General features: G+C 37.3%; 1 protein-coding gene across 3 annotated transcripts; it reads left to right on the top strand.

Moving 5' to 3' along the window:
• Positions 1-21,179: 21,179 nt before the first annotated feature.
• LOC145053086 (uncharacterized) lies at positions 21,180-24,731 on the top strand. 3 transcript variants are annotated; one of them, XM_079001061.1, is made up of 17 exons: positions 21,180-21,336; positions 21,458-21,607; positions 21,711-21,910; positions 22,063-22,142; positions 22,233-22,331; positions 22,416-22,536; positions 22,649-22,707; positions 22,792-22,872; positions 22,978-23,048; positions 23,148-23,244; positions 23,352-23,426; positions 23,528-23,626; positions 23,730-23,873; positions 23,982-24,011; positions 24,131-24,193; positions 24,317-24,394; positions 24,471-24,731. In XM_079001061.1, exons 2-17 carry the CDS (start codon positions 21,474-21,476, stop codon positions 24,552-24,554), a joined length of 1,515 nt encoding a protein of 504 aa, XP_078857187.1. In that variant the 5' UTR covers positions 21,180-21,336; positions 21,458-21,473; the 3' UTR covers positions 24,555-24,731. The 3 variants fall into 3 exon arrangements, with proteins under 3 accessions (XP_078857187.1, XP_078857189.1, XP_078857188.1); XM_079001063.1 differs by having other exon boundaries at positions 21,458-21,592; XM_079001062.1 differs by having other exon boundaries at positions 21,203-21,367.
• Positions 24,732-24,931: the final 200 nt, after the last annotated feature.

Here is a 24,931-nt window from a genome sequence, read left to right on the forward strand (position 1 = left end):
TGCAAGCAGATTCAGAGCATGTGTGTTGCATGGATAGTGGTTATGCTAAAGGGAGTGGTGTAGCATCGGGCGAGCACCGTGGTACTTGTCGCAGTGACAAGGCGACCAAGTGGGTTCCCTTGGTAGGGAAAGAGAGAGGAATATAGTTCCGGGAGGGAGTGTAAGTTCACGGAAGTGAAAGCAGCAGCGCAGAGTTGTGATTGGAGTGATCCAATTAGGGTCTTTGAGTAGCATGATTGCGGCAGTAGTATGGAAACACATCCGGATGGGATGTCTGCTGAGGTTGCGGAAGGATTTCCGCGAGGGTAGAGCCAATAGGCTCAGAAAGGATGCTGGGAGGGAGTCTTAGATTCCCAGTTTGATTCTGATCAAAGAATTGTGTATGTAGTGGCGATTCATCTTGGGGGATGTTTGGAGGTGTCGTCAGTGTGACGGGTTTTCCTAACCCGAGGGTGTTAGAGCTAGTTCAGCATGTGCATGTGATTGCTAGAGGAGAACTCATGGGGGTTGCTCTGAGGATGAAGAATGTGTTACTCTGTCAGCATGGGATGGATAGAGTTGGACTCGGATCGGGAACCCGGTGGTTTAGGGTTATATCTAGCTCGTAAGAGCCAAGTGATTGTTGTGATCAGGATCGAGGAAGTGCCATGGAGTGGTACTCGGTTGATAAGTGTGGAGCCTGATAAGTGTGGTTATCAGAGGGTGAAGCCGGTGGCCGGCTTGAGGCGGTAGTCAGGACACCGCTAGAAGGAGAAAGTGAGTTTCGGGTTTCGATGGTTGCATCTTGAGGAACCTGGTTGGGTTAATGCCAAGTGGTGCGTGGCAGGAGAAGTTCTGGAGAAGAGGTGCCGAAGGCTTTGAGGGCGAAGCCTAATTTAAGTGGGGGAGAATTGTAACGCCCCGTTCCTAAGAGTACCTAATTGTGAGTCCCCGGGATTTAAGAGAAATGATATTATGGTCATCTTGTGGGAAAAGTGGAAAATGAGGGACAAGTATGAAATTTGGGGACTCGCCGAGTACGCCCAGCGTAAGCTGGGATTACGCCCAGTGTAAGGCGTATATGGACGCGGGTGCAAGGCTGAGTACGCCCAGCGTACTCTCAGAGTTCTAAAACCCTAAATTTAGGTTCAGCCACTATATAAGGAACATGTTGGTTCATACCCTAGCCTCCTTAAGCTCACCCTTAACCTCAGAAACCCTAGAAACCCGTATTCCCTCCATTGTTGGGTGTGTTTGGCCTTGGAAAGCTCATTTGGCAAAGGAAAAGCTAGAAGAAGAAAAGAGAAGATGTCAAAGAAGGAAAGGAACGATTGGAGCTTGTAGATCTGAAGAGATATCATCCTTTGGAGCTTATTTGAGGTATAAAGCTTCTTGCTTGCCATTTATTTTGCATAGATCTAAGTGTTGTGAAGTTTTAGCATCTTTCTTGTCCCAAAGTTCTCATCTTTATTCATGCTTTGTGTTGGCCGAGATTATTTGTCCTTTCAGACCTTTGGAGAGGTCTTAAGTGAGAAAAATGAGGTCCCAAGGGATGTAGTTGTTCCATGTGTGAGATATATAGGTCTTAATGGATTAAGACCTTAGATTAAGAGCTTTTGGTCATCCCAAGTGATAAAGTTTGAGACTTTATGAATCTTAGGCGTATTTAGCCTAGGGATCTGAAGTTTGGGCTTAAGAGCTTAAGCCATTAAGAGGTTATAAGGACTTTATGAGTAGCAAAGTTACGCCCCGCGTAACATGGTTGTACGCCCCGCATAGCGGGTCAGGGCCCCGATCCTCAACTGCGTTGTAGTGTGTACGCCCCGCGTACCAAGGAGGGTACGCCCAGCGTACTCCCCCTGATTGGACCTTAGTATTGGGCCTTAGAGTTTGGGCCGTTTGTGGGTAGTTGGTTTATGGGCCAAGTCTGGAAATTATGGATAGAGTGTTTTGGGCCCAATTATTGTTATGGACCTTGGATCTAGGCCCATTTGGTGAGGTGGGCCCAATTTGGTAAATTGGGCCAATATTGGACTTTGTATAAGATTTGGACTTTGGCCTTGGCCCGATAAGTGGATGTATGCTTGGCCTAATGTTTATTTTGTTATGATGGCTAGTTCGGGATTTGCGGTGAGTTGGTGATTCGAGAATCTGCTCTTCAGTTCAGAGTTTCGGCAGTGCGAGGTGAGTTATCCTCACTATATCGACAGGGTCTAAGGCACCAAGGCCAGCCCTTTATCGGATTCAGATCCGGGTATTTGTTGTTATGTTATTGCTTTGATATGTTTGCATCCTGGTAGCTAGGATGGTATATGTTAGAGACCTGGTTAAGGTCGGTTCCTTGATATGTAGGGTGATGCTATGCTAGTGACCGGTTAGGTCGGTATCCTGGTTAGGATGATGATATGTTATGTGATCTGTTTGATCGGCTTGTTGACTGTGAATTCTTATATGATTGTATGTTTATGTGCACATGGTTGGTTGGACTGGAGTTGGGTTGAGGCGGGTCCTGCTTTGTGTTGTAGGCCAAGATACCCAGAGCGGACCGGTTGTCCCGAAGGCCCAGCGAGCGGTCCGGATATGCTGTAGGCCCCAAGAGGGCGGACCAGACGTGCCGAGGCTCGGAGAGTGGACCAGGCTGATTGAAGGCCCGGTGCGGGCGGACCAGTCATACTGTAGACTCAGAGAGTGGACCAGGTGGGTTATAGGCCCAATGCGGGCGGACCAATCACACTGTAGACTCGATGTATATGGCTAGACTCGGAGGGTGGACCAGGTGGACTGTTGGCCGGTGCGGCGGACCAGTCTCACAGTAGACCCGAAGTGCATGGTTGTTCTGTGTTCTGTTATGTTATGTATGCTATGTATGATATGGGCCGAAAGGCACTATGTTATGGGCCGGAAGGCGTTATGTTTTGGACCGGAAGGTCGTAGCCTGGAAGGGCGTATGTGTGGTTGGTATTTTGGGGATATCTCGCTAAGCTTTCGGGCTTACAGTTGTGGTTTAATGTTTTTCAGGTTCTTCAGGAGACCATGGCAAGGCGAAGGCATGATCGTACCGCTCCTCATGTTTATGTTGTGATGTGATTCTGGGAATACTCTAAATAAATTGTATTGAAAACCTTTTTGTATTAATTTAATGAAACCGGGTTGTTTTTGAAAAGTTTAAATTGGTTGGAATTTTTCGGTCGTTACAGGTAGGGTTAGGGATTTGACTCGGCCGTTCCACCAAGTTAGGGCTTTATCGGTGAACGTGCAGGCAGCGAACTTCACCTTATCAGCTTCAGAGCAGACACATATTTCAAAAATAGATTCGATTTTCTCGAATCATCGGGTTAGGGCAATGACACCTCCAGTGCCATCGAAAGATGTGGGTTTCGCGTTCATAAAGTCCTTATAGGAACACTCCTTCCGGTGTCCCTAGCTACCTTCTTGGTTTTGGGGCTAGAGACCACCTCCTGGACCACCGGGGCCACCAGGGTTCCTTTGAGACATGGCGGCTGCCACTGCGTTAGCAACAGCTGCCTGGAACATTACGGGATCAAATTGGGGAGGAGGTGGTGGCGGAGGGTTGTTGTTGTTCTTTGAGCTGGGTCTCTTTCTTGGAGGCATCTTGCTCTAAAAAGATAAGGAAAGAGAGGATGGTAAGTCCTCTGAATTGAATCAAGAGATATAGAACAGGGGATATCTCATTAAGACAGATATAGATTTCTATTAAGCGATAAAGCAGGAAAGAGTTATCAAAGCAGATAAACTATCGCTAAGGAATGATTGAGGATCAACGCTGGGATGAGAATTTCTATAACGGATTTGGCTCGAGAAATACTCCCATAGTATTTGATGATTCGCTGTGACGACGGCTCATTGTTTGGGTATTGGGTAAGTTTTAGGCATGCCGCATACCGTAGTCACTCCCAAGCACATGTTGGCCGTGTCTCGAATGAATATAGTTGGACAAGCTATATTGATCCTAGACACGACTACATAACTGTCCAAGTTTAACCGCAGCGTACAACACCCATTTACTTATGTTATGTTCTACTTGTAGTTACGGAATTCGACGGTTAGGTATACTTGTACACTTTTGAAAATACTTATATTTTAAGGTATACTTTTAGTTCAGAGCACTTAGGCCCTTAGTGTTTATAGTCTTATACCACGTAAGGTTTGGTATACTAGTTCACTATAAACAAGGGCTCGGATACCAATCTATCACACCCCGAAACCGAAGGCGGAAACATTCCGGGGCGGAGGACGTCATGAATATCGCAACCAATGTACATAGTAAGCGTAGTAAACACAAAACATTACATTACATAGAATTATTACATTTCTTTGAAATCAAAGTGTTACAAGTGTTATACATATATATCATATGAACAAAAGTTAAGATGAGTCTGATAAGCGCTCCGTCTTCTCCAAAAGATCGCGGGTACCTGTCTAATGTGGACCTGAGAATACAAGCAGTTTGAAAATCAGCATAAAGCTGGTAAGTTCATAAGAGGTTTGTTTTCTGAAAATGTACAAGTTTCCGTTGGTTTTTCGAAAAAGTTTGTTATCCAAGAAAATCCCTTATTTTCTTATAAGTATAGTTTAGTTATCCGTTTGTTATATGATCCGGTTATGAACAGTTTGTTATCCCAGGAAAAACCCTTATTTTCCTAAAAAGTAAAGTTTAGTTATCCGTTTGTTATACGATCCGGTTATGAACAATTTGTTATCCCAGGAAAAACCCTTATTTTCCTTAAAAGTAAAGTTTAGTTATCCATTAGTTACACGGTCTAGCTAAGAACAGTTCAGTTATCCCAGGAAAAACCCTTATTTTCCTAAAAGTAAAGTTTAGTTATCCAATCCAAATGTAATGAACAAGTATCTACCATACTTAAAATGTTTGCGTGAAGTTTCCTGAAAGTCTGGTTATCCATGAAATGTATGTTAGTTTTAACACGTATATAAAACTATTGTAAGGAAAGTAAACTAATTCTTAAGATTATTAGCTTACTAAATTCATTATTACCAACAAGTAAATCCCCGTAATCTAAATTACGAGTTCCATAACCATACGATAGACTAAAAATGGCAATAAGTAGTCCATTATCCAATTATGACTTTCATCACCCTTGAACCTTTCGGTTCGGCTGTAGCTAGCAGCCAGGTGCGGGGTAGTCAGCCCCGTATAGATCTATACACTCAAGTCACGCTCTCCCTCCAGGAGATTCTGGTTACGAGGGCGGTCCTCCACTCGCGTATCTATGTGGAGTGTTTACAGAGTACGTGTCTCCAATTATTAAGATTAACGAATTTACAAGTAATAGTATGAAATAATCTTGTTACAACAGTGATCCTCCACTCGTGTATCTTTGTGGAGTGTTACCGAGGACAAAACAAATGTACTAATTTAATGCTTTTAACAATAATAAAGTGGAAAATCATGTAAGAAACATATATTATAACAATATATAGTAAGTTTTGAAAACTAATTTGCAAGTCAAACAGTTGGTTAATACGGTTTTGATTGTTAAAAGCATGCGGAATATGAAACATTTCAAATGAAATAATAAGTTTGAGTACAAGCTATCCTTGTACTTTTGCTTGTATTCCCCCCCCCCCCTTGAAAACATTAAAAAACGCGGAAAAAGGTGTAGGGGTATGAACTCACCAGTCGCGGAATGTGTCGGTTTAGATGCTAAACGTCAGTTCGGGGCTTGAATGCGTGCGATGTTCCTATGTAATATGAAAAGATACACATTTGTATCTAATTAGGCTTTGAACTACTAATGAATTGAGAATATACACTCCGAGACGCGAAAACACTCTATTTCAAGTGTTAGGAGTGACCCGGGTGACATCTATGGACATATATGGCTTGGATATGGAGTTTACTCTTCAAGAGTAAACTCCTAAGAGATTTTACGGTCCTAATGACCCACTCCTCATGAGTTTACGGCCGTAAACTCATGGTGGGGTGTTCTTGGGTGCTAAATGGTCTTATATCACTTGGGAAAGTTAGCTAGGATCAAATCTAGGGTATAGTAATGGATTAAACCAATATATGGACCATCTAATGGAGTTTGCAGCAGTAAACTAAGATTTTACGGCCGTAATCTCTCCCACACACCTTCCTCTGATGTTTTGGTGGTCCTAGGTCATTTACAAGTGTTTCTAGCTAAATCTACAAGACATGGAATGAATTTAAGGCACCATTTGACTAAGATATAGGAGTTTACGGCCCATGAGCCTATCCTTGGGGGTTTACGGCCGTAAGCTCCTATGGGGGTGGTTTTCATCAATTTTAAGGCCTCTAACTCGATTTTGGTTGCTTCTAGACTTTATTCCAAGGTTTATGGTGTGTTTAAGTGGCATCTTAACACTTTAAAATGAGTTTACTCCCCATGAATTGGTGTTTACGGTCCAAGCATATGCTTGGTCCGTAAACTCATGTTTACACTCTAAATGATGAGTTCAAGATGTTCCAAGTCCATTCCAATAAGTCCTTAAGCCATATCTAAGCTCTAAAGGTGGTTTGGAAGGGTTTTAAGGCTCAAAAACCCCATTTCCATGTGTTCACGGCCTAAGGCTATTCCAGGGCCGTAAACATGTGTTTATGGTCCTATTTCACATATTAATCATGAATTTGAAGGCTAAAGATGTTATACTAGGAGCTAGGATATTTACCTTGATGATTTGGAGCTTTAATTTGATGATTTTGGACCTAGAGCTTGGATTGAGGAGAGAGAGAGAGAGAGAGTAGATAGAGAGTGGAAAAGGCTTCAAATGAGGCTCTCTCAAATTTATATATGCTTAAAGTTTGAGACACGGTGGAATTCCACCCGATACTGATGTTAAGCAAGGCTTTTGGTCGCACCCGATTAAGTTGTCGTAACCCGATATGGTTGAAACTAAAAATTTTCTAATTACTAGATTGGGGCGTTTTCATGAGTTTCTAATGTGTTTGGACAACCATTAAGTCATAATAGCAAACTCAAAATTTATGACTTAATTTAGAAACGAAACGGAAACAATTCAAAACGACGAATTTTTAATGACGGAACGAACTTCGGGTTGTCACATGATCAGGCCCCCACCGAAAAGTAACATTATTCTTCGTCGAGCAGGTCAAAGGCACTGCAAACTTGGATAAATCCTGGATAAATCTCTGATAATACCTTGTGGGACCAAGGAAGCACCGAATCTCAGATTGGGTCCTCGGAACCTCCTATCGTTTCACGGCCTCTTTCTTGGTCGGGTCGACCAATATACTCCTCTGGTTGACGATGTGCCCCAAGAACTGCACCTTGTGTAACCAGAACTCACATTTGGAGAATTTTGCATACAACCTCTCTCTTCTCAAGCTCTCTAATATATCTCTCTCAAGTGTTCATCGTGTTGCTCCTTGGTCTTGGAGTAGACTAATATATCATCTATGAATACTATCAACGACCGATCCTACATCAGCCTACTAACCTGGTTCATGAGATCTATAAACGTTGTTGGTGCATTGGTGAGCAAAATGGCATCACCATGAACTCATAATGACCATAGCGAGTCATGAAGGCTGTCTTCTGTACATCATTGTCCCTGACCCTCATATGATGGTACCTTGATCGCACATCAATCTTGGAAAACCAATACACCTTGGAGCTGATCAAATAAATCGTTGATCCTCAGGATTGGGTAACAGTTCTTCACCATTAGCTTATTCACCTCCCGGTAGCCAATGCATATTCTGTGTGAATCATACTTCATCTTCACGGACATGGTTGGTGCTCCTAAGGTGAGCTACTCGGCCGAATAAATCCCTTGTCTACCAGCTCCTGAAGCTATGTAGACAACTCTTGCATCTCTGGTGGTGCCAAGTGATACAGTTCCTTGGCTAGTGGAGCCGCTCCAAGAACCAAATCAATCCGGAAACTCGACTTGCCTCTCGGGAGGCACTACTCGTAATTCATCAGGAAACACATCGGGGAAATCCTGAACAATGGGCACCTCACTCAACGTCATCGTGCCCTTAACTCAAGTATCTGCCATATAATCCAGGAACCCAGAATAACCCTGCTAAAGATATCTCTTAGCCCTCATAGTTGAACAAAGAGTTGGCTGATGCAAAGCTCCCTTGCCAGGAATAACTAGTTCTCTCCCACTTGGGGTTAGAATCCTCACTATCTGGCGCTCATAGTCAATCATGACCCCATTGGGGCCCAACCAATCCATCCCGATAATAATCTTTGATCGTCGCCAAAGGAATCGGCACCAAATCAGTAGAGTATCTCTCGATCTAAAGAGATTCAGGACACACCCACGATGAACCCTCGAAGCACTCACATAATGGTCATCCGCAATCTCAACCTACAATGGGTAATCCAGAATCCCGGGAGCATCAAAAAACTTATTGCTAAGCGTAAGAGATACAAAGGATCGACTAGCACCAGAATCAAACAAAACATGAGCAATCATACCATTGACTAGGAAAATCCCTATACATGATCAAATACAATATAAGCATAAATAAGGAAAGCAATAAAGATAAAATGAAATTACATGTCGGTAACCACATCTAGTGTTGCTTGAGCCTCGTCGGTAGTCAATTGGAATTCCCTGATCTTCACCACATGTGTCTCGGCCTTTTCCTGGCAGCCATCAGTAATCCTCAATGTGGGTGGTGCAGGTGTTGCCACTGCCCCTCCTGATAATCTCGGACAATCGACCTTTTTATGGTCGGTTGATTGAAATGAAAACAAATTAGAGCTCCCCGAGGGAAGTCCCTACTCATATTGCATGTCTAACCACGACCAAAACATCATGTACCCACCGCTCGACATGCCCCACTGTGCGGTTTGATGCACTTTCCCAATGGCTCCGGCCTTGCTGGCCTTTGGTGCATGATAAATCTTGGGCTTCCTAGTCTGATCTACAACTTTCTGCACCTGTTCCGGCTTATGCTTCGTCCAAATCTCCAACTCGATCTCTCGCTCATGGGCCTTCTAAATCATATCATTCAGGGTCTTGCACCCTAAAAGGTCACAAACTCCCTAATATCATCTCTCAACAAGTCATGGTATCTTGTCTTCTTCATTTCCTTATCTACAATGTACTTTGGAACCAACAGAGCCTTTTCTCGGAACTTGGTAGTGATCTTCTCCACCGTCTCAGTAGTCCGGCGAAGGTCCTGGAACTCCTTGCCAAATGTTGCACCTCGATTGATGGTGCAACCTCCTTCTGCAACCTCATAACAAAATCCTCCCAATTCATGATTGCCACTGTCGTAGACCCTATAGCTCGACCAACCTCATCCTACCAACCTCGTGCTCGGTCCCTCGGCAGGCAGGATGAAAATCCCACCTTTTCCTCCCCGGGGCAGAAACTTGTCCATTGACAAGCCTTGTGTTGGATTAGGTGTCTAAGCCCATAACTATAATTGGTATGTACTTGACCAGATAGTAGCATGGTCCATTTCGGGTTGCCTTCACCAAAAGAATCTGATGGGATGGATATTTGAGAAAGAGGTTAGTTGTGATTTAATAATATATTATAAGTATAATATATTAATTGAGAAATCATATTATTTAATTGGTATTGATCAAGAATTAATTTGGAATTAATTTAGTGATCAAAAGTGACCGGTTAAATTAATAGGGACTAATTATGTAAATCAGTGAAACATATGGTTTGGGCTAATGATCCATGATTGGTTTGAGTTGGACTAAGCTTATGTAAAAGTCCATTAATTTTTAGTCCAAATGAGTTGTTGGATCATAAGCCTAAGTGTTAGAATCAGGGTTTAAATGTTACTCTTGGAATTCTACACTATATATGTAACCCCTTAAGCCCTAAAATCGAATACACTAGCATTCTAACTAAGAGCATAGCCGATTTTAGGTGTCTCCTAAACCTCTCTTATATTCATCTAACTGTTATTGATGTTTGTGACTTCTTTGAGGCATCACACTTGGGGTGCTAAGCTCTTATAAGGCCAAGTACTACAAGCTACATCAAAAGGTAATCTTCTAACGAGTTTTTATGATACATATATCAAAGTTGCATGCTAATTAGGCTTCATAATTTGGAAAAAGAATATTACATGTATAATTAGAGAAAACTTAGATCCAAAGCATTAGGGTTGTATGTGCACCATAGGGATGTTAGAGTACATAAAACCCATCAGTGGTATCAGAGTCATGGGTGTTTTCTTTTATATTGATGAATTTGTGTGATTTTCAAAGCTGAAAAAATTACAATTTTGCATTTTACCAGATGAACTCGTTGAGTCCATAAGGGAACTCAACGAGTTGGATCATATGATGATGAACTCGATGAGTCCATTGCCTGGCTCGACGAGTTGGATAATTGTTGGTAGAATTTTCTAGTTTTTGGCCTGTTTTGGATTAATATCATTACCACAAACTGTTTTGGTTCATAAAATTTGTTTTTAATGATACGGTAATGTTTATCCTCATCCACATGATGATTGTCAAATTTTAAGATAATTACTTGATTTTGTGAAAGACTAATTATTTGTAGAATTTGAAATTATCTTGCTATATGAGTAGTATTAGGTCAAATTGGTAAATGATAAGTTATATGATTATTTTTGTTAGTTAAATTTGATCTAAATGTTTCTTGAAGAGTTTCATAACTTGTCCTCAAACTATGAAATATGAAAAGTCTCATTCATGAAATTCTAACTCTTTAAGTTATGGAATTCAAAAGGTCTTGAAAAGTTTAATAACTTGCCCCCAAGTTATGGAAATTGGAAAGTCTCATTTATGTAACATTAAATTCTAAAACTCAAGAGTTTTTGAAGAGTTTCAAAACTTACCCACAAGTTTTGAAATTCGAATAGTCACGTTTATGAAACTTTAATTCCAAACCCTATAATTTTAAAAGTTTACAATTCAACCCTATTCTATTATATTATTTAAAGTTTAATACTTATATATATATATATATATATATATATATATATATATATATATATATATAAGACAAGTCAGTCTTACCGTTAGTAGACCTCATTCATGAAGCTAGTCTATAAGGGGTGTTTAAGGAAGCGGCCTATAATATGACCACCATTAGGTATCTACTCTTACCTACCGCACTCTTGACTAGTGGATGGTCATTAGTTGAATGGGTAGGATAGGACATTAATCCTCATTAATAAGTCTTAGTTACTTTAGGAAAAATGTGAAGTTGGTGTTATTCCATGAAATTGAACTTTGAACCTTGCTAAGTCGTTAGTGGAGCATGTGTGGTTCACCGACACACTGATTTGGGACTGGTAAGAGTGGCAAAGGGTAGCTTGATGTTAATCACGAATCAATGGAGCGTGTATGGTTAACCGTCACATTGATTAGGTGATAAGTAACATTAAGAGTACCAAGCACATTTGCATGGTTATTCACACCTTGTTTGTGATCCTCGGTATCCCAGTCACAAACTTGAAGGGCATAATCGAGATTTAAAGATGTCATTGAAAGGTTCAATGAATCTCAAAAGAATCTAGGAATTTCAACTCATTTGAAACTTAATCTTCATTTTCGTTTTTCATGGTGGAAATTGGTAATTCGTCATTTACCTACCTTCAAATATTTTACAATTGGATTACGACATCCCTCTTCCGAATTGTAGAATATTGTGTTTGGTCCTAGCCTTAATATTTCATTTGGGTGTCATATTAAGGATCCTTATCTAATCTAAACTTTGTCTTTCTTTTCAAATGTCTACTTCGAACACTGCTTCAAACCCAATCCCTTCTGGCTCTTTTTCCCTCATGAAATTATGTGGGAGGGTCATCTTTGATGGATCAAATTTCAATGATTGGATTCGAAACATTCGTATGGCCATTCGCTACAAGGACAAAGAATATGTTATCGATAAGGAGCTAAAGGAGATTGATGAAAACACTGCCACTCCTGAACTGATTGTTGAATATAAGGCTCATGAGAGAGACGGGACAAAGGTGTTGTGTATCATGATTGCTACCATGACTACTGAGCTTCAAAAGTCCTATAAGGACTTTTGTCCCAATGAGATGCACCAAGATTTGATGGAAAGGTACCATCAAAGTGCTCGGCAGGAAAGGTATGAAATCATAGCCTCCATTATCACAACAAAAATGAAGGATGGAGAGTCCATCACGGCCCACTTGCAAAAGATGCAAAGTTTTGTGGACCGCTTGCTGAAGTTGAATGTCAACTTCGATGAAGGGTTTGTTATTGACATTATTTTACACTCTTTACCTCCGTGTTATGATCAGTTCAGAATGACTTATCATATGAACAAGGAGGAAGTCGCTCTAAGCAAGCTTCAGGGCCTTTTGAGAACTGCTAAAACCAGTTTAAAAGGTAAATATATTGGGCCTACTCCTACTACTACTGCCCTTGTTTTGGCAATTGGACATAGGAAGGGAAAGAAGAAGAAGACTCCTTGTAAGAGCCACAAGGGAAAGTCCCATGATGGATCCTCTTCTAGTGGGACCAAAGTTGGTTCTGCTAAACCCTCTTCTAATCCAAAGGAAGCATAATGCTTCCATTGTCATGAAAAAGGGCACTGGAAACGAAATTGCCCCAAATACTTACAAGACATAAAGGATCGGAAGATCAGGCCCACCTTTGCAGGTATATACACTATTTTATCTAATAACTCATCACATGCTAATTCTTGGGTCCTTGATACAGGATATAGTTTTCACATTTGTTCTGATTTGCAGGGTCTAAAAAGAAGTAGGGATGTGGAGCACGGGAAGATGAACTTGATCATGGAGAATAGGAAAGTCTCACCTGTCACCAAGATTGGAGTTTTATCTTTATTGCTTAGTAGTGGGTTAAATTTAGAATTGAATAATTGTTGCTACTCATCTGATATGGCAAGAAATATTATTCTTTCATGGTTTGTATGAACAAGGTTTTACTTTTTCATTTAATAATGAGATTGGTGGTATTAATGCTTATTATAATGGTAAATTTGATTTTGAAGCATTACCTTGTAATGGTATATATGAAAATGTGATGGTTGTAGATAGCTTAGGAAATTATGTGTTGCATATCAATTCGTCCATTGGTTTGGATAAAGCATGCTTATGGGGTTGTCGTCTTGGACATGTCAACAAGAAGCGCATAGCCCAACTCCAAAAAGATTAGGTGTTGGAGTCATTTGACTTAAAGTTGGATGATACATATGAATCTTGTTTACATGGAAAGATGATCAAGTCACCCTTCACTGGCTCTTGTGCAATGGGTAAGGGTTTGTTGGATCTCATAATGGGTATATTTACTTAATTAAGCATAAGTCAGAAACCTTTGAAAATTTCAAAGAGTTTAAACAAGAAGTGGAGAATCAATTGGGCAGGAAGATAAAGATGCTCCAATCTGATCGAGGTGGTAAGTATCTTAGTATCGAATTCCACAAATATCTTAAGGAATGTGGAATTGTTTCCCAATTGACGCCACCTAGGACACCGCAGCTAAATGGTGTGGTTGAGAGGCGAAACTGAACCTTTCTGGAGATGGTTCGTTCCATGATGAGTCGAGCTTCGTTACCTATCTCATTCTGGGGGTATGCCTTAGAGACTTCCGCCCATATCCTTAATCTAGTCCCAACTAAAAAGGTTGTCAAAACACCTCACCAGATGTGGACGAGGAAGGTTCCCTCGTTAGCACATATCAAGGTTTAGGGTTGTGAGGCTTTCGTAAGACGAGAGACTCACGAAAAGCTCGAACCTCGTAGTGAGAATTGTATTTTCATCGGCTACCCACATAAATCATTTGGATATCTCTTCTATATACTAAGTGACAATGTTGTCTTCGTTGCGAGGAGAGGGGTTTTCCGCGAAAGAGAACTCATATGCCAAGAGGAGAGTAGGAGACAAATTGACCTTGAAGAGCTTCAAGAGTTAAGTGATGAAGGAACCTCAAACATTAACGATCAACCTGAGGAGGAAACTCCAGTTGAACCAGTTAACGAGTCCTTACCTCTAAAAGCGTGCAGCCTCTTATCAATCGGTTGTACGCCTGAACCAGAACCTCATCGAGTGGTCATCACCATACTCAAACTAAAATACAAACATATAAACAATCAACATAAACTCAAGGAACTCACAACATACCGGTCTCCTTATAATCCCCAGGTTCGTCCTTATTTCGAGTACAAATCTTGTGCTTCTAATAATACGGGCCTAATACTACCTTACACACCTATTTGTACTTTCCTCAAGAGCCATCCTGATTCCTCTAAGTCGCCACACTAAATCTATATACCCGTACTATGCTAAACAACATACATATCCTAGATTTTTTTTCTAGGAATCCTCAACTCCACTGCTTGTAAAACCGAGAACCTCAATCAACACCGTTGGTTGCCTTACGCATGTAAGTTATACACAAAAATGGAATCACATAGACTGTCAAATGATGATTCTACCCTAAGTGTAGAACCAACCAAGGAACATGAAATAAGGCTAAATTGGTCATTCTAGGGCTATATAATCCTATTCATATACAACTTTGAAAGCATACACTTAGTCATTAACTGAACCGATATCAATTCCAAGTAATACATAGCATCCAATCCTCCTAGGCTATAAGGAATCATACAAATTAGGTAATTCTATCATATGATTCTTAAAGGTATCCTTATCTCTAATCTAGCATGCAATTCACATATCAATCATACTAATCATAAAACATAGGTATGTGTAATTTGGGAACCACTTACTTGACCTCGGTTGATTACACGCATCACACCCATTTTTACTTAGTAAAAATGCTTTCATAAATTTAATTTCTTTTTTCTTTTGAAAAGATTACTATTTCCTTAGTTTGACTTCTGACACACCCGAAAGTGCGTTTGAATCCCTCAAGCCAAGGCTCTGATACAACCTTGTAACAACCCAAAACTTATGATAAAAATTTTCATTTTAAAACCCAATAGTTTCATTCAAGGTTCTAAATAACGTAAGCCGTGACTTGGCGGCAAGAGCCTCAAGCTTTTTCAAGCCATAGTGAGTCACGTCGTTTGTAATGCGTGACTTAAGGCGGCAATTTTGTATATAAAAATAAATAATAAGAATATATATATATATATATATATATATATATATATATATATATATATATTCTTATTATTTATTTTTATATACATATATGACTTAAGACGACATTTTGTCAGAGCTCGGTGGCAAGTACAAGCCTTGGAGTAATGACGAGCTTTTTAGAACCTTCGTTACATTGACTAATTAACTCAAAAACCATCACCAAATGTAATATCAAAATATTAGAGTACAGTTATTCCAAATTTTCGGAAATCATAAGGGGATGATCTTTCCTTTCGTACCGGAAGTACCTGAAACCATAAACATAATATATAAGCACAAAATTTAGGTCCCATTTGATAGACATCTTTTCTAGATCCAAACTTATCTTTTTGGTTGAATGGACCGGAAAGACTGTTTGATATGTATAAAAAAATAAGTCTTTCCCGGTAAGATATGTCTTTCTCAGAAAGCTTCAAAACCATATTTTTCTGGCTGAATAGACTGAAAAGACAATGGTGTCCCAAACCCCGCCTCTTTCTTTCTTTGATTATTAATTTCTTTTAAATAATTTTTTTAATTTTTTTATTGAATTATTACTTTTTTATTAGATTATTATATATTAATAAATATTATTTTTAATATATAATATTTACGTATTAATTGATATTATTTTATTTGATTATTAAATTCTTTTAAACTCTTTTGTATGGATAAATTCTTTTTTATTGGGTTATTATATATTAATAAACATTATTCATAAATATATAATATTTATATATTAATAAATGTTACTTTATTGAATTATTAATTTATTTTAGTTAATTTATATAATTCATTTTTATTGGATTAATTCTTTTTGGACAACACCACCATCATCCTAATATATTTTAAAAAATTTCATCCATCCCACCACTATCGTACACAAATCGGGTCAATAATCACATGTTGAGTTTTAAAAAACAAAAATGGCGAGAAAGAATAACAAAGTAACATCAACTTGAAAAACAACAAACTAAAAACAACTTAATCAACATTCTATTTGGAATTTTAAATGATTATTGCATAATTTTGGTTTTGTATGACAATTTGTATGTTTTTATAATTATTCAGCAACTTCATCCATCATAGTATAGAATAGCAGGGGTAATATTGTTATTTTTCATCATTCAACACAGTCAATCAGATGTACAATCAAACAACATGGTTTTTTTCCCAGTCAGAAAACTTTCCCGGACAAAAACTATCAAACGGGACCTTAGTGAGTTCCACCAAAGTACCACATACCAAACAAATAAATTGGGCCTGATCCTGGGGTAGATTCCAACCCAGTAAACAAATATAGGCCCAGACATGGCCCCGCCTTGGGGTTTATTTCAACCCGAACATACGATAATGGGCCCCGCCATGGGGTTTATTTCAACCCGATCATTCAGTAGTGGGCCCCACCCTAGGGTTTATTTTAAACCGATCATACTACAGTGGTCCCCGTCCTGTAGTTTATTTCGACCCGATCATACAAACATATATGTAACAGTCACATAACAGCTAGCATTCTACATAGCATAATAATATGCTTACATTGGTGCCTTCGACCCCTGGATACAGCGAAGAGACTCACCTTACAGTCAGATGAAATAGTTGAAACAACGCTTTGCTCCGAATACCAACTCTATTGGTCACCTTTACAAATAACAGTGACCAAAGCTCATACTACAACTCAAAATACCCAAAATACCCCTAGGTCAAACTTAATTAAAATCTTGGTCAAAGTCAAAAGTCAAAGAAGTCAACAGAGTCAACCCAGCTGAGTACGCCCAACGTACTCAGTTGGTATGCACGGCGTACTAGGGTCTTGACCAAAAACGAACCTTTGACCACCTATACGCAGTGTACGCTATCGTACACCCAACGTACACAACTACCACCTTTTACTTCTAATAAGAGCTTAATCCTTTAAGCTCTTTCGTCCAAAACCTAGATCTAGTCCTCAAATGATGCCCTTAATCATAAAGTTTCCAACTTTATGATCTTTCATGGCTATTAAGTGCTCAATACCAAAACCCTAACTTCTTAACTCATTAAGACATTCTAGTCCATGCATAGAGGAAAACTAAGGACCAAGATTACATTTTTATGACTTATCACACCCTAAAACATCTGAAAGGACAACTTAAAGGATCTGGAGTATTTCATACTCACAAGGATCACGATTTAGGACAAAAAGGTGTATAATTCTAAGCTTGAACAATATCTAAAGGAATATTCATTAAAGTTTGAGCTTTATACCTCGAGAAGATGCACAAAGGGAGTGATTATTGGATCCAAAGGCCTGAGTGAAACACCACTACTTCAAGAATCTCTCTTCACCACCAAGAACATCCAAAATGACCTTCTAAGGCTTCAAAACACACACACAGTTAGGGTTTGCAAGGATCGTTATGGGGGATGGAGACTGATGAAAGAAAGGGTGTTGAGGCTATAAAGGTGTTTAAATAGTGCACAAACCTTAAATATTAGGGTTTTGGTCCAGGCCATGTACGCTCAGCATACGAGAAGTACACCCAACATACGTGATGAAACACTTCTCTCCTCTAAAATGCTACAAGGGACCAATTTGCAGTCAATTTTACATAATAAGGGCATAAATGGAAATATCTAAATATCAAGATGTTACAAATAATATTTAAGTTTTTATATTATTCATTATATGTATTTTGACTATGATCCAATGATTATGTTGCTACCACGACACTTCCACTTTCGGCCAGGCGGTGACAACATCTTCCTCGACCGATGTAGAGGAACGCCTTCAATGTATTAAAGAGTTGGGTGTTATTGATCGCCTTTAACGTTTAGACTTCATTCAAAAGGCTAAAGTCCATTAGGGTCGAATGAGATGAAAAATTAGAATTCTTTTATGAGATTTTCAATCGAAATGATTAAATTACAACCCGTGTATAAGTTAAAGGGGGGTTTCTTAGTTGATATGCTTCAAAATTCATCAATTTTAAGAGGTTTAGGCCTATTATAAATGTCTAATTCCCACAAACTTTATCTGCAAATCAAATGATATAATTGGAAGAGTCGTTTTATATATCTGAAGTAAACAAGTTCTATAAGACTGTGGTAATGACAAGGCTTTAGTCCAAATGAATTTACATTTGCATTCATCAAAAGTTATTAGGGGTCATTAGAAGAAGATGTGGTAGCTATGATTTTACATTTCCAATTCTCAAGATGTAGTCTAAAAGTGTGCAATGTGTCTTTTATATGTCTCATTTGAAAGGTGAATAATCCAAAACCATATTTGATTACAAACCAATTAGCCTAACATGGTGTTAATAAAAAGATCATTGGCAAACTATTGGCCAATTAGTTACGAGAATTAATTGATAAAGTTGTTAGAATGGAACAATCGACAAAGTGACCCATTTTCTCCATTTCTGTTCATTTTGGCTACAAAAGGGTAATTTAGTAGTTGAACTTGAAGAGAATATGAGTGGCAAAATAAATTAAGGAAGCGTTGAGGAAATGCCACAGTAATGGTTTTTTTATTAGGAGGGTGTTTGAGATTCATTTTGAACCTTAAAAATGAATTTTAAGCAAAATAACTTATTGAATTATGGTGGTGAGAAAATGAGTTTTTAAAAAAAAATGTTTGAATTAGCTTTTGTGGTAGAAAGAGCTAATAAGTCATTAAGTTGTTGTTTTAAAGGTGTTTGTTTTAACTTATATATGTTTTAAGGGGTATTTGTATTTTACAACCCAAAAAGTTACAATGAATTTTGAAAAGTTAGAAATAATAATTTATTGAAAGCTCGTTTTTGAATGATTGATAAGAAGTTATTTTAAAAGTGTTTTTTCATATTACCAAACATTTTTTAACTTATTGACTTTATAAAACGTCAATAACTCAATAAGTTGTTTTTAAATAAAATGTAAATCTTCAGAAAAGTCCCAAAATATCGGGAAAATTAACAATTAAGTCTTAAAATTTTTTAATAGAAACCCAATAAAATGACTATTTTATTCACATTATCCCATTTTAGCAAGTAATTCGCTTACGTGGCATGCCAAGATGTTAATGTGCATTAAGTGGCAATTGATGTGACAATCCACGTCAGCCCAATTCATTACACCCTTAGAAAAATCGGTTTTTATGGAGAAAAGAAGGGAAGGTGGTTCGAACTCAAAACCTCTTTATCTAACACCACCTTAGCCAATTAGACTGGCACCTCTTTTTTATTTTTATCATTAATACTTATATATAATGTCTGTCAGTTTTCCTTAGACTTATAAAAATCATTTTTTATAAATATGTTTTATATGTCATTATTATTATTATTATTATTATTATTATTATTATTATTATTATTATTATTATTACATATAAATATTTTTTATACGTATAAACACACATTTAATAATATTTATACATGTGTTTATTAAATAATATTACTAAAAACAATTTTTAAAAATAATTTATTTAATTGCATTTTTAATACGACGACGACAACAACAACAATAATAAAAATAATTGTTGTTGCTATTATTATCATTATTATTGTATTTAAATCTTCAGTATTTTATATATTAAATATAAGGGTTAATGAAAAAAATACATAAAAGCCTTATAAACCCATTGGTAAAGCCCATGGTTAGGGGGGGGGGGGGGTTATCCCTCGCCCTTCTCTTTTCTCCAAAAAAAAAAAATCTATTCCCCTTATGGCTAAAGAAAACCGATAGACATTATATAAGGGTTAAGGATAAAAAAACAAGATGAGTTTTTAGTCTAATTTGTTAAGGCCAACATTATATATAAGTGTTAAGTATATAAAACAAGAAGAGGTTTTATTCTAGTCGTGGTTTGGGAGAGAGAGGTCCCGATTTTCAACCTCATCTCATTTTTTTCTCCCATAAAATCCATGTCAATATTCATTTCAATTTGACATGTCACGTAAACGATTACATGCTGAAAAGGTTAAAATAGGCTAAAATGAATAAATTATCCAGTTTCATGAGTTTGATCCCTCCTCCCTCCTATTTTCTCCCATAAAAAATCAAATTTCCTTATGGCTAAAGAAAGCAAATAGACATCATATAAGGGTTAAGGATAAAAAAACAAAAAAAAGGTTTTAGTCTAATTTGTTAAGGCTTGCATTATATATAAGTGTCGAGGATAAAAAGCAAGAAGAGGTTTTAGTCTAGTGGTGGTTCGGGAGAGAGTGGTCTCGATTTTGAACCCCATCTCATTTTTTTTCTCCCATAAAAGTCACGTTAACATTCATTCCAACCTGGCATGTTACGTAAACGATTACACGCTGAAAATGTTAAAATGGACTAAAATGAATAAATTATCCAGTTTCTTGAGTTTTTTTTTGCTAAAAAAACAATTTAAAACTTAATCTTAACCGTTATTTTTCTCAAAATTTTAAGATTTTTCTGAAGATTTTCCTAAATAAAATTTGAAATACCCTCCTAATAAAAAGCTTACAAAGTGGTGGTATGATCAATGTTCTAAAAAACTCGTTATGACTATAAGTCTTGTATATATCGTCACGTTTTGACAAAATGTCGTATTAATTTATATGTATATAAAAATAAATTATATATATATATATATATATATATATATATATATATATATATATATATATATATATATCGTTTTTAAGGCTATGTTTGGCGTACTAACTGAAAAGCTATCTGTTAGCTGAAAAACTAGTTGTTAAATAAAAAACTAGCTGATAGCTGAAAAGCTAGCTGATAAAAAATAACGTTTGGTAAAACTAGCTGAAATATATAAAATTACAAAAAAAAAATGTAGGAGTATGTGTTTCTATAATTAATTAAAGGGTGTATTTTAAAAAAGCTCCTAAAAAGCTAGTCTAAGTAACTTTTCGAAAAGTTGGCTTAAAAATTACTTTTTGACTTACTAAATACAACAACATAAAAAAGATCGAAAAATAAGCTAGCTTATCAACTAACTATGGCGCACCTTACAACGGCCTGAGTCTTATCTTATAATTCTCATGAGTTGTAGAAGTTTGATTATTGGCAAAGAAGTGAGATTGTGGGGTTCCGATTCAACCCTTCGTCTTTTTCCTAGCAGCAACTTTGTCCATTGTTATTTGGGTTCTTTCAAAATACCCCTTCAAGTTATATTTTGTCTTTATTTATCATTGATCAATCCCCCCTCCTATTTCCTGTTTCGTATTTCACCATAGGTTTACTTTGAACAAAACCCTCGCTTAAGTCACCAAAACCCTGGCCGACTATCATCTAGACTCACCCGTCGTTGAAACCCCGACACCGCCGGCGACGTCAAGGTAAGAGTTGGATGTCTTGTGGTGATGTTTGGTATGAACATGTCATACTCTCTTCGTCCCAATAAATACGAGCTTTTTCAATGATGAAATTCATAAAAAATGATTTACCTTGTGTTTGCAGATAACGATTGTGAAGAATGATTTCAGCAATATCATGGGTTCCTAAAGGAGCTTCGAAAGCTGTCCCTTCTGCAGCTGATCCTCCTTCAAAAGAGGAAATCGAGGAGATAAAGAAGACAGTTCTCGTGGAACAAGGGTATGGTCTTGGGGGGTATAAAGTTACATCGCTAATTCGAATCTACACTTCTGGAATGAATTAAATTACTAATTTTATTCTAACTCGTAGTTTGTGTACGTCCTTTTTGTGCCTGCAGTGTGGATGTTGAAAGCGAGGAAGACGATGAAGATATGAGTGTTGATGCATCCAAACAGCCTGCTGAAATCGAGCAGGCGTTAGGTGCAGCTAATGCACTTGGTAAGGCTTCTACAAGGAAAGCTGGTGGATCTGACCTCCGTGACATAGCAGATGGTCTAGATGAACTAAACATGGATGATTATGATGATGAAGATGATGGTATTTCATCGTTCAATCGCCTTCTTTCATTCCATATTCTATTTTTTCTCAAGGATTTTTGATGTCTGTTTTCAAAATGATTGCTATGACTCTAAACAATCAGAAAATCATAATCATTTTTACCCAAACACTCATGGATTTTTACTGTTCAGCCATTGACATATTTGGTTCGGGGCTTGGGGACACGTTCTATCCAAGCAATGAATTAGACCCTTATATCAAGGATAAAGATGTAAGTTGCATAATTCCATATTCAAACTCCAGTTTTCTCTTTGATTTCCACAAATTGCAGCTTTAAGAATCTTGAATTTTTACTCTTTAGGATGATGAGGACTCTGAAGAGCTTGAAGATGTGATTATCAAAGCTGATGATGCTGTTGTAGTTTGTGCACGAAATGAGGATGATATGAGTCATCTAGAGGCATGCAATTTATATAAACATATAGCCTTTTTTTTTTGTTTTTCTTTACATTTTAATGTGCTAATAATTTGTGTGTTTTAACAGGTTTGGATAGTAGAGGATCCAGAGGGTGATTCAAACATGTATGTTCACCATGATATTCTTATCCCTGCATTTCCTTTATGCACAGCATGGCTTGATTGCCCAATTAAAGGTGGAGAAAAAGGTAATATTCATGAAGTTACAAATTAAGACTAAAAACCTAACAAAAAAGAAACAATTTTTTTAAAATAAGTCACCTTCATGTGTTATATCTCATTCATATTGTATGGTGGCAGGAAATTTCATAGCTGTGGGCTCAATGGAACCTGCAATTGAAATATGGGATCTTGATATTGTAAGTTGATTTTATTTCTCTCATCAATTTTCAATTTTGTTTCAATACATCAGATTTTATGACAAGTTTACCCTTTGTCTTCAGATGGATGAAGTGCAACCATCTCTCATACTAGGTGGTGTTGCTGAGAAAAAGAAGAAGAAAAAGAAAGGAAAGAAGACAGAGGTATCCAGTCATTCACCATATGTTTCTTCTCATCCTAATTCTTCAATTATATTTCATTTTCTTTTTTCTTTTTTCTTTTTTCATTTTTCATTTTCTTCCACCTAGAAATCCATCAAGTACAAAGAAGACAGTCACACTGATGCTGTTCTTGGTCTTTCTTGGAACAAAGGGTATAGGTATGTTAGGCATTATAATTTTTTATTACATCATTTATGATTATTATATTACTCAATTATGATGTCATCATCAAAGCCATTTGTCACATTCATACACAGGAATATACTTGCTAGTGCAAGTGCTGATAAGTTAGTGAAGATTTGGGATGTGGCAACTGGAAAATGCAAACTTACCATGGATCATCATACAGATAAGGCAAGCTTTATTTATCTTCTTAGTTAAAAAAAAGCTCAAAACTTTATTATAGACAAAATTGAGGCTCAGTTTTTTCTTTTTATATATAAATATGTATTTTTGTTCAGGTTCAAGCAGTTGCATGGAATCATCATGAGCATGAAGTTCTTCTTAGTGGATCCTTCGATCATACAGTAGTCATGGTAATAATTATCTTGTAGAATCTAAGTTTTTTAGATATAGTTATTGTTTATAAATATTTATTGTGATTTTTTTGGTTGATATGATTGTTGTTGTATTGTAGAGGGATGGAAGGGTTCCTACACATTTAGGGTTTAAATGGTCTGTTAGTGCTGATGTTGAAAGCTTGGCGTGGGACCCACATGAGCAGCACTCCTTTGTGGTTAGTATTATGATTCCATGGGATTTGACAGGAATTGGAATCCAATTCCATTCCTGTCCCGTTATTTCCACCTAGTTAAAATTACTAAAATAGCCTTTTTCAGGTGAGTTTGGAGGATGGTACAGTGGTTGGATTTGATATCAGAACGGCAACATCTAATCCATCAGCTGAGTTGAAGCCAAATTTTACACTTCATGCACACGATAAAGCTGTTTGTGCTATTTCTTATAACCCCATTGCACCAAATGTAATAATCTCTTTTACCTTTTTTTTTTTTTAATTTGTTTTATCATTTAATTACACTTGAAATCTTGAATGTTATATTGATTGACCTATGTTTGTACTCTTTTCCCAGCTTCTTGCAACCGGTTCTCAAGACAAAATGGTAATTTTATAACTGATGCATATGGATTATTAGAGTAGTTTCATTGATTTTGTTTAATATTATATCATCTACTTCGAATAATCTTAATCCAATTTTTCTTTTTCTTTCTGAAATAACAGGTCAAACTATGGGATCTATCAAACAACCAACCTTCATGTATTGCCTCACAGAATCGTAAAGCGGTATGTATTTTGACCTTTTGGGGACAATAATGTAAATTGTGAACTCCTTTTTTTTACCCTTAAAGAAATGTAAGTGCATTGTCTTTCATTGGATTAATGAAATTCTGATTGTGTTTTTGTTAGGGAGCTATCTTTTCATTATCTTTCTCACAAGACTGTCCCTTTTTGCTTGCTCTTGGTGGCTCTAAAGGAAATTTGGAGGTAAGCATTGTTACCTTTAACCCCCTGAAATTTCAATACTTGTCATTTTAAGTCCCTCGTTATTTGCGAATTGCAGTTATGGGACACATTATCGGATGTTGCTATTTCAAGAAGGTTTGGGAAATACGCTGTGCAAAATAAGGTTCCCGCATCACCTTGAATTGCATTTTTTTTTTCCTTTTTTATGATGTGTACGGGTTTTGTTTGATATTCTTTTTTCTTTGTTAATTTAATATGATTATGTTGTTTTGGGGGTAAAATGTTATCTTGGGTTTAAGTGTATACAAATTTTGAAACATGGAAAAAGTGGCAATAGTGTCTTTTTTTTGTGTTGTAACTTAAGTTTTGACTCCACACTCGTTAAAATATGTGGTTTTAGGGCCCTTGTTAGACGAAACATGTTATAATGCTTTCGACATATATTGGACTATACTGACTATTGAGACTAATGTTAACAGGACAAAAGTTACACTTTTCTTTTCCCATTATGAAAGACATGAATACTCTTATAATTTTATCATTGAAAATAACATTAGA

Source organism: Lactuca serriola, chromosome 5 (assembly GCF_051521515.1).
Source record: "Lactuca serriola cultivar US96UC23 chromosome 5, Lser_US96UC23_V15, whole genome shotgun sequence".
Lineage (NCBI taxonomy): Eukaryota > Viridiplantae > Streptophyta > Magnoliopsida > Asterales > Asteraceae > Lactuca > Lactuca serriola.

Coding starts and splice junctions, on each gene's coding strand:
- LOC145053086 (XM_079001061.1), top strand. CDS start 21,474: ATGATTTCAGCAATATCATGGGTTCCTAAAGGAGCTTCGAAAGCTGTC. Junction 22,332..22,415: donor ATGATATGAGTCATCTAGAG/GCATGCAATTTA, acceptor GTGTTTTAACAG/GTTTGGATAGTAGAGGATCC. Junction 24,012..24,130: donor CCGGTTCTCAAGACAAAATG/GTAATTTTATAA, acceptor CTGAAATAACAG/GTCAAACTATGGGATCTATC.